Source organism: Ahaetulla prasina, chromosome 6, assembly GCF_028640845.1.
Source record: "Ahaetulla prasina isolate Xishuangbanna chromosome 6, ASM2864084v1, whole genome shotgun sequence".
Lineage (NCBI taxonomy): Eukaryota > Metazoa > Chordata > Lepidosauria > Squamata > Colubridae > Ahaetulla > Ahaetulla prasina.
The window spans coordinates 16,906,209-16,919,845 of record NC_080544.1 but is presented as its reverse complement, the minus strand read 5'-3'; the positions used below and the strand labels follow the sequence as shown (position 1 = coordinate 16,919,845).

The window sequence follows — 13,637 nt, the reverse complement described above, 5'->3', positions numbered from 1 at the left end:
ACTTTTTTTTTAAAAAAAGAGAGAGAGGGAGAGGGAGGGAGGGAGAGAGAAACACACACACACACACACACACACACACACACACAAAAACAGAAGTCCCTCACCCCCCCCACCCCCCCCCCAAGGCAGCCATATCCCTTCACTAACTTGCTCTCCACCCCCAGGAGCATAACAATTTAAAAGTTTAATTTGTGTGTATTGTTTAATGCAGGGGTCTCCAACCTTGTCAACTTTAAGACTTGTGGACTTCAACTCCCAGAGTTCCTCAGCCAGCTGCTGGCTGAGGAACTCTGGGAGTTGAAGTCCACAAGTCTTAAAGTTGACAAGGTTGGAGACCCCTCGTTTAATGGACTGCTAAATTGGCCACGCCCACCTAGTCACATGACCACCTAGTCACCGCCCACTCAGCCGGTCCTGCCCCACAACAATCTGAGGGACCATGAATTGGCCCCCTGTTTAAAAAGTTTGAGGACCCCTGAAGTAGGGGGTGATGGCTTTTTTTTTTTTAAGGGTGCCTACCTCTGTGCCATGGAGGTACAGAGTTGCAAGACAACTCAGTGGAAATTCTTGCTTGCCAGAGTCTGTCTCCTCAAATCCTATCTTACTCTTTTGCCAGGTTTTGAGTTTAAAGCCTTCCTAACCAGGTTTGGCAGGCCGAACACATTATTACAGGGGTGTCCAAACTTGATCCCTTGGAGAGTGGCGGACTTCAACTCCCAGAATTCCCCCACCAGCATATAAATATGAGCTATAAATATGAGCAAGTTGCTGGCTGGGGAATTCTGGGAGTTGAAATCACCACTCTTCAAGGGGCCAAGATTGGACATCCCTGCGATTATTACTAGTCCTTGTAAAGTATAACCACATCAGTCCATCTTCTAGGTTAGGGTTTCCAAATGGTGGTTGTAATACCCTTAAGAACTTCATGGTGTTCCTGAGGAACAAACCTTCATCTGAACCCATCAGGGGCATCCATAGCAATTTTTCTAAGACACAGCAGGAAGGATGGAAGTTATTCTCCTATCATAAAAAGCCACGCCTGCCATTTTGTGGATGAGGAGTATTCTTTTTTAATTAACAGGTTTTGTGACCTAAATAGTATACAGTAGTGGCCAAAACTGTGGAAACCTTTTGGGAAAAGTGTATTTTTGAGATTTGATGGCTAATAACACCACTTTTTTTTTTTTGAGTTTCAAGATAATTGTATTCCAGGAATAGCCCAGACCTTAACCCAACTGAAAATCTATGGAGCTGACTAAAGAAACTTGTTAGTCAGAAACGACCCAGCAATAAAACCCAGTTAATAGAAGCAATCATTCAATCTTGGTTTCACATTAGAACAACTGCAGAACTAGAAGACTTAGTTCACTCCATGGGAACATGTTGTAAGGCTGTAATTCATGCTAAAGGTTACCCAACTAAGTATTAACTGACATGGTGATAATTTTTGTATATCTCATTTTTTCTATGATGATAATTTTTGTATATCTTGTTTTTTCTACGTGTCTCACTTTTCTTCTTTATACTGCAACTGCTATTCTAATAACAAATCCTTCATAAAAGTTATTGCATTACATTCTTGATTCAATTATCTTTCCATTGATATATAATTTTATGGTACTACTAAAAAAAAAGTGGTGTTATTAGTTAGTTTTAGAAAATACATTTTTCCCAAATGGTTTCCACAATTTTGGCCACTACTGTAGATGTAGTCACAATAAGCACATTTATCCCATTGACATTTAGAATAGAATAGAATAGAATAGAATAGAATAGAATAGAATAGAATAGAATAGAATAGAATAGAATAGAATTTTTTATTGGCCAAGTGTGATTGGACACACAAGGAATTTGTCTTGCTGCATATGCTCTCAGTGTACATAAAAGAAAAGATACGTTCATCAAGGTACAACATTTACAACACAACTGATGGTCAATATATCAATATAAATCATAAGGATTGCCATCAACAAAGTTACAGTCATACAGTCATAAGTGGAAAGAGATTGGTGATGGGAACGATGAGAAGATTAATAGTAGTGCAGATTTAGTAAATAGTTTGACAGTGTTGAGGGAATTTACTCGCATAACTATTCACTGTCCTGCAGTATTATTATTATTATTATTTTATCTTCTTCCATGGACTGGAATAATTTATGGGAACTGCATTTAATAAACAGCAGGAGCTTTGATCACACCATTTCAGCTTCCATGTTGAGTTTTTTTGACCACACCCTGCAGACATTTCTGACCTCCATTAAGTGTTGGCCCCATCAATGTTTGATTCCACCCCTTTCTTGCAGCCACCATCAGAAAAGGACTTAGAAACATGAATGCAAAACTTCCTGGTCTGGTCACCAATCTCTTTGAATTTTTAGCAGCCTCTGTCCTTTGTATTCATTCCAGCATACTGTATTTTTAAGAAAAGGAATATGAAGTAATTTTCCATGGAGTTGCATGACACCTCACCTGGAATGTATTTGTTTAGGCTTTGGGTCAGAGGTGGGATTCACTTACCTTCCCTACCGATTTGTAAATGAGTGCACATGCCTTCTGCGCATGCACATTGCTTGTGCATTATATCGGGCGGGTGGGCGGAGCCTCCCGCAATCGCCATTACCGGTTCGCCCGAACCGTATATAACCGGCTGAATCCCACCACTGCTCTAGGTGCCTAAACTGTGGGCTGTGGACAAAGTTGGATTCTTTCCATGCTACTATGGTCCTTTTCCATTGTTATTCCCCCAAAAATAGAACTAAAAAGGCCAGAAAGACCCGCCTCTCTTGTGGCGCCTGCTCTTTTTCTGTCCACCACAGGTCTGTACGTCGACCATTTCTAAGGGACAAGATCTCTCTTTCCCAATCTTTTTTCCAAATTTTATGTTGCTCCTTTCCAAGTCTATCTCACTTGCTCATGCAAAAGTGCTCACCCAACCACAGTGGCTGCCTTAAAGGATATATATATATACATACACACACACACACACACACACACACACATAAACATACATACATACAAGTATTTTCCAGTTGTCTTTGGGATGTTGAGATAGTGGAGACAGCAGACATGGGACTATTGGACTTTCTTTCTTTCTTTCTTTCTTTCTTTCTTTCTCTCTCTCTCTTCTTCTTCTTCTTCTTCTTCTTCTTCTTCTTCTTCTTCTTCTTCTTCTTCTTCTTCTTCTTCTTCTTCTTCTTCTTCTTCTTCTTCTTTCCCTCTCTCTCTCTCTCTCCCTCCCTCCCTCTCTCTCTCTCCTCCCCCCATCCCTTTGTTGGCCCATTTGTCTTTGAGGGACCTGGGGTGTTCTTTTGATTAGTTCAGTCTCTCTCTTGGCACTTGAGTTCTGATTGGCTGAAAGACTTAGAAGGGGGGGGGAAATCTTTAATTAAGAAGATAATCTCTTCTTACAACTTTCAGTGGCTCCATTTCTCCAATCCCCTTTGCTTCCACTTCAGGATTGATTGTCCTCCAGCATAGTTTAGGTCTTTTTAACTTCTCCATAGTCAAGGAGCAGAAACTAGAATCTCATTTTACATTTCTTTGAGTTTGTTTCACCTTCTACCAGTCATTTAATAGTCCAAATTTTACATTTGGCTTTCTTTCACAAACTTTCTTTTTCTTGTTTTCTTTTGGGAAGACAGATTATGTTTTATATTGGCTATTATCCAGGCACCTTGTTCCTTGTATCCTTCTTCCATCTCAGCCACCCTTGGTGAGTAATCAGAGTTTTTTGCTTTGCTCTATAGACAGGCTAACAGGAACAATTGTGCAGAATTAAATGCTTTTGTTCTTTGATGCCATTCATCCTGAGCCCTTTATTGAGGTCAATATTTTGATAAATCAGGGGAACTCAAGAGAATTACTTAGAAAGGTTCTGGACTTCTCACTTTCAAGACGAACCATTTGCTAATCTAGATATCTTCTTTATTGAAATTTTCCAAGATGTAGCATTCACCAAGCTATAAATTCATTTAATCTCTTTTCCCATATATTTGGACAAAAACTTTAGTGCCACTGATGTTGTAAGAAGCTATTGAAATGACAGCTTGTTAGACTAAGAATTGAATTGTAGGGGGAAGATCAGGCATCATAAGATATATGTTTCTGCAATTTCATTGGATTTCTTAATTTCAAAATGCCTGGTTTGTTTTTCTTAAGTTTCCACTTATTATTCTTAGAAGAATGATCCAGATAAACTGGATCATTCCAAGAAAGCAGGGGGTCAATTCAGCTGATTTTTTAAAAATGTTTTTCCATAACTTTGTTACAAAGACTATTAACACGGAATAAAAGCATTTTATTGGAATCTTTTTATTGAAAGGTTTTTCTAGAAAGGATGTCAAAAAACAAAGAATCACAATAAAAAAATAATAAGAAACATATTATCTTTTATTGGGCAATTGTTCACATGTGTAAGTTCTTATAAAGAAGTAACACTGCATTTTTCATAAGTAAAATAAGTTCACTGACAGAAGTCCTTGATTCTCCCTTCTTTAATTCTCCCTTCCTACCACTTGATATTGTTTGCTATCCACCTTTTTGAGGTTTAACTGTCTGTCCATTGGGAGAAATCAATTCATTACATGTTCTGATGCCAAGCTGTCAGTTCTTTGGATTGACTGATTGATTCTGTGCCATCAAGCTGGTGATGGTTAAATACTAAACTTTTCTGACAACTTAATTTAACAGTGATTTCACCACATACTAAATATAAAAGCATGCAAAACAATCTTTTTATTTTTTAATAAGACTCCCGAAATTATGATAACAAGAGAAATACGCAGCAATCACGCATTTTAAGGTCAATCTACAGTTCAAGAGAATTTTGTGTCAATGCAGGAGAATCCCCCATACAGAGGTGCACAACCGTTATCAGCTTAAGGACCATTCTTGTAATAGTGACTTTTGTTCTTATTATGCCCTAGAAGGAGCACTGTAATTTACTCTATACAGTGCTGTCTTTGAACAAAACTTAGAAGTTACAGCTGGAGCAAAATGCAGCTGCCTACCAGAAGAAATATGCTAGGGGAGAGGGGCTGCATTGGTTGCTAGTTGATTTCTGATCTGATTCAAGGTGCTGGTAATTCTTACAAAGTCCTTCATGGGTCAGGTCCTTCGTTGTTATAGGATCAGCTCCACCATGTAGAAGCTACTTACTGGCCACGTTTTGAGCTGAAAAGGCAAGCTGAAGACCCTTCCCCAATTGATCAAGAGGACTAGAAGGGTGAATACACTCCATTTCTGTGGCTGCTTCAGCTTGCCCCATCAAAGCTGGGCAGATCTCTCTCTTTGAATGTTTCTGAACTTAGTTAAGATACGATTCTTGCTGTAAGCCTTAGATATAGGCAAGGCAATATATTGGGAGCGTCGCCTCTCATGCTGGCTTTTGTGTGATTTTATTATCTGTATTATGAATTCTTTTTATGGATTGTGTACTTGGGGTTTAAATAATTGTGTGCTTTTGATTAGGGTTATGTATAAATTTTAATAAATGAATGAATGAATGAATACATAAATAAATAAATGTTGAGGGCTATATTCTAGAAGGAAAGGAAAGGAGTTTTTTATGGGGAGAAGTGAGGATGTTAAATCTTTATAAGGCTAAAGGCATCCATTTATACCTTAACTCCCCAAACTGCCAAAAACAGTAAAGAAAGCCAACATTCTGGATGTCATCTACTTGTTGGTCAGGGCCTCCTGTTGTGTACCCCTGACCTACAGTATTGAAAGAAATCCCTTGTGGGTGGGATACATACGACTCTTGTGCTTCATCGATAAGAAGGTGAATGCTGATATTTGGGGAAATTCTGCTGCTTCAATCTTTGCTGCAAACAGCAAAGTGTACTTGAACTGGTTCACATTTTTCTGGTGAAGAAAAAAAAATGCAGGACTATTTCCCAATCTTAACATTTAGAACATAGAGGATTGGAAGGGTCCTTAGAGGTCTTTTAGTCCAGCCTCCTGCTTGAGCATCCCTATACCATTCTGGACAGGTGGGTGTCTAATCCCTTCTTGAAAATCTCCAGTGAAAGGCAACCCACCATTTCTGGAGGCAAGGCATTCCACTGATTAATAATTCTCACTGTTAGGGAATTTCGCATTAATTATAGGTTGGATCTCTCTTTAATAATATTCTACCCCTTTATTTCTTATTCTACCCTAAATGCTTTGGAGGATAAATCAATCCCCTCATCTCTGCGACAGCCCCTCAAGTACTGGGAGACAATTATCATATCACATCTAGTCTTTCTCTTCATCATCATCATCATCATCATCATCATCATCATCATCATCATCATCATAATAATGTTTTAATTTGTATACTGCCCTTCTCCCGAAGGACTCAGGGCGGTGAACAGGCAAATAAAATACAAACAAAACATACACAATAATTAAAACAACCCTTAAAAAACTGATTAAATTTGCCAAAAAATTTAAAATAACATTACACCCCATAAAATTACCGAAATTTAAAAACCCATCAAATTCAATTAAAATTTAAAATTAAACTCAAACCATTCATCATATGATTTGGTCTCCAGATCTTTGTTCTTCTTCTCTGCAGTCTTTCTCGAACCTCAGAGTCTTTTTTTATATTGTGGTGACCAGAACTGGAAGCACTATTCCATGTGTGGTCTTACCAGTGCAGTATAAAGCAGTACATGATCTTGATACTATCCCTCTGTTCAGGAGTAGGCTTCACATAATTTAACAACCGGTTAGCCCAGCAGTGAAAATGTGAGCATGCACATGCACGTGGCTTAGAAAACATGGCTAAATAGGATGGCATAGCACCGGGGAGGGTGGGTGGGCCCAGGTTGCTACTACCGGTTCGCCTGAACTGGTCCGAAATGGCTGAATTCCATCACTGGGATGCCTAGGTTCGCATTGGCATTTTTGGCAGCTGCAGCAGTTTGTATCTGCTGTTTGTTCCTGAGGTCCAAATCTGCCGTTCTTTCACAGGTGTGTCCTGGTCCAATCTTGAAACGAAGAGCTTGTTCTTAATGCCATTTCATAAGGCAGTTTAAACTGCAAGGAGATGACACCTCCAGCTGACATTTGATGCATTTCATTATCCTATTATCCCAGGCAGTTATCCCCCCCACCCACATCTTCCAGAATACACAAGTTTATTGAAAGATTAGATTTGCACTGAACCCTGGTTGGACAATGGTAATGAATAGTGGCCAGATTTTTCAGGAATGGGTTGCAATCTGTGAGGAACAAAGAACTACAAAGATGATGAGGGGACTGGAGGCTAAAACATATGAAGAACGGTTGCAGGAACTGGGTCTGTCTAGTTTAATGAAAAGAAGGACTAGGGGAGACATGATAGCAGTGTTCCAATATCTCCCGGGCTGCCACAAATAAGAGGGAATCAAGCTATTCTCCAAAGCACCTGAGGGCAGGACAAGAAGCAATGGGTGGAAACTAATCAAGGAGAGAAGCAACTTAGAACTAAGGAGAAATTTCCTGACAGTTAGAACAATTCATCAGTGGAACAACCTGCCTCCAGAAGTTGTGAATGCTCCAACACTGGAAGTTTTTCAGAAGATGTTGGTAACCATTTGTCTGAAGTGGTGTAGGGTTTCCTGCCTAAGCAGGGGGTTTGGACTAGAAGACCTCCAAGGTCCCTTCCAATTTCTATTCTATTCTATTCTATTCTATTCTATTCTATTCTATTCTATTCTATTCTATTCTATTCTATTCTATTCTATTCTATTCTATTCTATTCTATGAAATTTGTCCTTTGTGTCTGAGTCTCCATCCAGCTAGCAGGATGAGTTTTAGAAGTGCTTCCATTGATAGTCCTGTATGCCTTGTCCATAGTTGATAGGTCCTTCTTTCTGGTCATATACAATGGGGGCCATTTTATGGCAGAATAATACGTTTCTCAGCATTGTTTAAAAGACCTACAGTAGCATTTTGTGGTGGTAATTGGGGTGGGGGGTTAGGGGGCGGGGGTATGTCTGTTTGTGTGGGAAGGCCGGGCAACCCAACTAGCTAGAACAACTCAGCCTGACCTCACCCATTCATTACCACTGGAATCCATCCCAATAAACTCCCTCTAGATTATATATTAATTCTCCAATCTTTGTTTCCTTAACAAATAGAATGGAATGACTCTATTTTGGGATTTACTGCATGGACATGCGCCTATCGTGCCACACTAGAAAGTAGCTACCACGTAATTTAATGCCTTCCTTATTATGTGGATACCCGCCAAATGGAAAAATGGTTATTCAAATAAAAAGTATGATCGTGCGTCTTTATCACTCATGGTTGTGATCTCAATTACCTCTCTAGAATAACATTGACCTGTTTTTTTTTTTAAAGATTCGATTTAGTCAATGCAGATTTTATTTTATTTTATTTTATTTATTTAATTTCTATACCGCCCTTCTCCCGAAGGACTCAGGGCGGTGTACAGGCAAAAATAAAACAAACAGTACAATATATAATATATACAGTACAATATATAATTTAAAATGCAATGAGATTTTATTGCTTGTTCATTAACTAATTTGATTTTCTTTGGTCAATAGTTGCAATCTTCCCTCTTCTTTCCTCATTAACCACTATGAACGCTTCTTAAATAAATTCTTGAGAGTATGAATGATTATGAAAGAATTTGATTCAACGTGTGTCAGTGCCCAGGTTAAGTCATGGCTGGAACCTACCCTTCAACACTCTACTAAAATGAAAGACAGGCAGGGAGTTGGATTCCTGTAGCTTAGCTGATAGGAGAACAATGCCTCTTCCCTGTGTTCTGAAGGAATTTGTAAACAGCAAGAAAAATATCATAGATTTTCTCCAAAAATATGGCTTGCCAAACGTTGAAGGCATTTTAGCATCGTGGCATTATTTTGTAGTTTGCCTTCTTTGTGATTGAAGGATATAATATAACTGGTATAATGAAAAACTACAATATTAATATATTAACACAATATGCATAAAGATAGATTCAACAAAACCAAACTATGAGAAGTATCAATACCACGCAAATGGCCTCTCTTTAATAAATGTATCCTTAATCAAAACCGTTATGAAAAAAGGTAGACCTTAAATGAATTTCCCCAAGTGCTTTCCTAAGATAATCTTATAGATAATGAATCTAGAAAACTATACCTCATCAACATGGGGAGCAAATTAATCAGTGGGCAAATTTTGTGCTATTTTTTTTAAAAAAATGTGTGTGTGTGTGTCTTTTAGCAAATTAGAATAGAATACAATTTATAGAATAGAATTTATTGGCCAAGTGTGATTGGACACACAAGGAATTTGTCTTGGTGCATATGCTCTCAGTGTACATAAAAGAAAACATACGTTCATCAAGGTACAACATTTACAACACAATTGATGGTCAATATATCAATATAAATCATAAGGATTGCCAGCAACAAGTTATAGTCATACAGTCATAAGTGGAAAGAGATTGGTGGTGGGAACTATGAAACGATTAATAGTAGTGCAGATTCAGTAAATAGTCTGACAGTGTTGAGGGAATTATTTGTTTAGCAGAGTGATGGCCTTCGGGAAAAAACTGTTCTTGTGTCTAGTTGTTCTGGTGTGCAGTGCTCTATAGCGTCGTTTTGAGGGTAGGGGTTGAAATTAGTGAAATTCATAGCCTTTGTATAGAGAAAAAGAATGAAACTTTTTTCCTATTTTTAAAATAGAAATATCTGGTGTAGTTCAATGAAATTAGTAAACCCTGAGAAGCATTTCAAAACAGGATAATAACCATAGGAATTTATAAAATAGTCAATTTTCAACCATACAATTTCCAGATGTGATTCTTGTGATTTTGTCCGTCTTATAAATTGCATTGTACAATTTACAGAGATGCAGTATTGCTTCAGAGGTTAAAGGTTGTCCCTTAAAAAAGTGTTTAACCAGAATCAGCATCTTCCTCAAATGGTTATCTGGTATTGCCAGCAAAAAGCAACCCCTTCATCCCCCCCCAAATCTGGAATAATAAATTAGATATGTCTTAATATTTGTCTCTCAGTGAAAGCTAAACGGGAAAGAATAACAGAGAACCACAAGTACACTTAATTTGGGACTCATTAAAACATTATTTAACACAATTACAGTGCCCTAATGATATTTAAAGTGCATTTTTGCAGGGAATAAAAAAAAAAAGTATGACAGATGTACGATCAAGCCAGTGAGGTTATTAGCATGTAAGTAAATGATTAATTATATAGTACCCTAGCATAGCAAGGAGTCATGAAAGCCATGGAGGCCCCATTCACTGCAGGAATTTAAATGAAAGCATCTCAGACAGAAAGCTGTCTAGCCTCCACTTGAGCACCTCCAGGGAAGGAATGGCCACCACTTCCCTGGATAATTGATTCCTCTGTTGAACTGTTCCTACAGTAAGGAAACTTTAAATCGGAATCTGCTTTTTAATACTTTAAATCAGGGGTGAAATGCTCCCGGTTCGGACCAGATCACCCAAACCAGTAGCGATGGTGGCGAGTGGTTCAGAGAACTGGTAGCAAAAATCCCTGCCCGCCCATGCCCAGCTGAGCCACGTGATTATCAGAGGTTTTTTTTTTACTTTTAAAAGCATTTTTTCTTCAGCCAAAAAATGCTTTTAAAAGTAAAAAAAAAAGCCTTTGATGATTGCGCAGCTCAGCTGGGATCGTCAGAGCCCTTTAAAAGCATTTTTTATAACCTCTTCAGCCAAAGAGGTTGTAGAAAAAATGCTTTTAAAAGTAAAAAAAAAAGTTGACCATGCCTTCACAGTCACATTACACCCCCCACCAAGCCACGCCCACAGAACCGGTAGTAACAAATTTTACATTTCACCACTGCTTTAAATCCAGCTTGGGAGAAGAAATCAGGTCCTGATCTCCTTCTAGGAGACATGTTTCCCATAATTTAAAGAATGTTCACCACTCCTTTCTCAAGACTAAATACGGCAAGGTGTTTCTCCATAGGTCTTGGCTCCTAGTCCCCAGATTGTCTTTATTATCCTTCTCCAAGCCTCCTACATTTTACCTGAACCCCTCTTAAAGTATGATGCCCAGAAGTGGGGAAAATACTTGAAACTGGAATGATTATATTTCTCAGAATTTGGAATTACTTTATATTTTTCCTGGCTCCTGCTTAATTTTCAGTCAACTACAATTCCAAAATAAAGTATTTCATGTATTTTTTTAAAAAAAATAATAATTAGCAAGTGTGGTTGTCACCCACTCCATTCTTTATCTTTTCTTCCCTTAAGTGAAGCACTTCTATCAAGTTTCATTCTATTACTTTCATCCTCTTTTCCCAACCCATCAAGATTGTATTTAATTTTAAATCTGTCTCCTGGGCAATGGTGGATTTCAATTTTTTTTACAACCGGTTCTGTGGGTGTGGCTTGCTGGGCGTGGCATGGCTTGCTGGGTGTGGCATTGGATGGATACTGTAAAATTTCCATTCCCACCCCACTTCAGGGGAAGGTTACTGTAAAATCTTCATTCCCTCCCAATCAGCTGGGACTTGGGAGGCAGAGAATAGATGGGGGCGGGGCCAGTCAGTATTTTTACTACCGGTTCTCCGAACTACTCAAAATTTCCGCTACTGGTCCTCCAGAACTGGTCAGAACCTGCTGAAACCCACCTCTGCTCCTGGGGTGTTAGTTGGGCCACCAGTTTTGTATAATTGCAGTTCCCATAAGCTAATATTGCCTCCAGCTTTTTCATTTAAAACATTAATGAAAATATTAAATAGTAAAGGACATAGGAATGATCGTTATGGTATTTCTCTAGTGAGCCGATAGCACTCTTGGGATACAATTTTTGGCCTAGTGTCAAGGTTCTGACCAGTGCCCCAATAAAAGCAGGAGTCTCAAGCCATTTTGCAAGAAAAGTCCAATTGTTTATTAGGAGAGCCATGTCGGCACGAGCTAGGTGAAGCCAGCTCCGACTTCACCCAGTTCACGCCTTGCCTCTGACCTGGTTTCCTGCCCCCCAGGGTGTGTCACCAGTCACATTCCCCAACAAAGCAATTTCGCGGGTCGTAGAAGTCACTCTCTCCAGCTGTTGCAGGTCTCTGTGGAGATGGCCTTGACTGTGGCTGGCTAGGATGTGTTTTGTTTTGACTGAGGTGTGAATTCCTCGGTGCAGCTGTGAGCAGGTCAGGAAACCTTCATGAGTTGACACCAAGTTTGTGTCCACTTCATTAGTGGGCTGTTTAAATTAGGGTATATAATATATCATTCCCATATTTTTTTTCAAATGAGATAAAATTAGCTTGGCAAGATTTGCCCTTTACAATCCATACCTATTTTTGATAATTGCCACCTGTTCTTGACAATCTCCTCTGCAATACACGAATCTTCCTCAAACACATGGGAAAAGCAGGACTCTGCTTCCTCTTCTTCCCCATGCCCTAAGTAAACCAGAGAAAATTCTCCTTCTCCACAGCTCCACTGGCTTCATGCTACCTCCTAAGCCAGCAAGTCTATATCTGCAAAGGAACCAGGTAGGGGAAGATCCCAGGCAGTGCTGTAGTGGAAGCAGTGGTGGGCTGCTGTCGGTTCGCACCGGTTTGGGTGAACCGGTAGTTCCGATGATCAGCTGGCTCCACCCACCTAACCCCACCCTATCCTGTCCTATATTTCCTTTTTTCTGGCTCAGTTGATTCACGCAGCCCAGCTTATTTCCATGCCTCCATGTATCTTTTCTTTTATGTACACTGAGAGCATATGCACCAAGACAAATTCCTTGTGTGTCCAATCACACTTGGCCAATAAAAAAATTCTATTTTATTCTACTTACTGGGGCTGCCTTACCTGTATTTTGAACACTGCGTGCAAGCCAGTGGTGGGTTCTAACCAGTGTTACCACCGCTTCGCTTTTGCATGTGCTTTGTGTGCGATTGGCTTTGCCGCGCCTTTCAGCTGGGCTAAAAACGAAGGAATAAAGGTAGGTATAGCGCAGGGGTGGGCGGGAGGGCCCAGATGATGGTCAGAGAGAACCGGTTCGCTGTCACGTCAACATCTCTGCTACTGGGTTTCCCGAACCAGGAAGAACCAGTAACAACCCATCACTCTTGCAAGCGTCTTTGGCATGTGTGCACTCAAAGCATGTATGCGCATGCAAAGCATGTGCTAACAGAACTGGTTGTTAAGCCGGTTGCAACCTACCACTGAGTGGAAGCCCTATATGCATCCCCCCCATCCCTTTCAGCATTTTCAACCTATAGTCACCGCTGGACGGTCACTCCTTAAGCAAAGCCTTCCATATATTAGCATTTCTCCTTACTTGCACCATCTAAACACCATCTGGTGTTTCTCAGCCCCAGCAGCTTTAAAATGTGTGGATTTCCAACTCCCAGAGTTCCCCAGCCAGCATTCGATTTTTCCCATTACAGAATAATTCTCTGCATTTCTGTGGTACTTTGTAACATTTTTTTTTAGTTGCCTCTTAGGATCATTAACCATCTAGCTATTCTTAGGTCAACTATGCCTTTTAATTGTCTGACAGGGCAAACAATGTTGGCTGAAGAATTCTGGGAATTCAAGTCCACCCATCTTAAAGTAGTTAAGATTGAGAAACACCCGTTTAGGCTACATGCAGGAATCCAAATTTCAGAGAATAGAATAGAATAGAATAGAATAGAATAGAATAGAATTTTTTATT

The 13,637-nt window shown here is 39.5% G+C and overlaps 1 protein-coding gene across 1 annotated transcript in view; it reads left to right on the top strand.

Moving 5' to 3' along the window:
* The first annotated feature begins 3,644 nt into the window (after positions 1 to 3,644).
* WNT8B (Wnt family member 8B) overlaps positions 3,645 to 13,637 on the top strand; it is a 33,384-nt gene continuing 23,391 nt past the window's right edge. The window contains exon 1 of the mRNA XM_058187416.1: positions 3,645 to 3,712. Coding sequence (XP_058043399.1) covers positions 3,645 to 3,712 — 68 coding nt within the window. The remainder of the gene's footprint in view (positions 3,713 to 13,637) is intronic.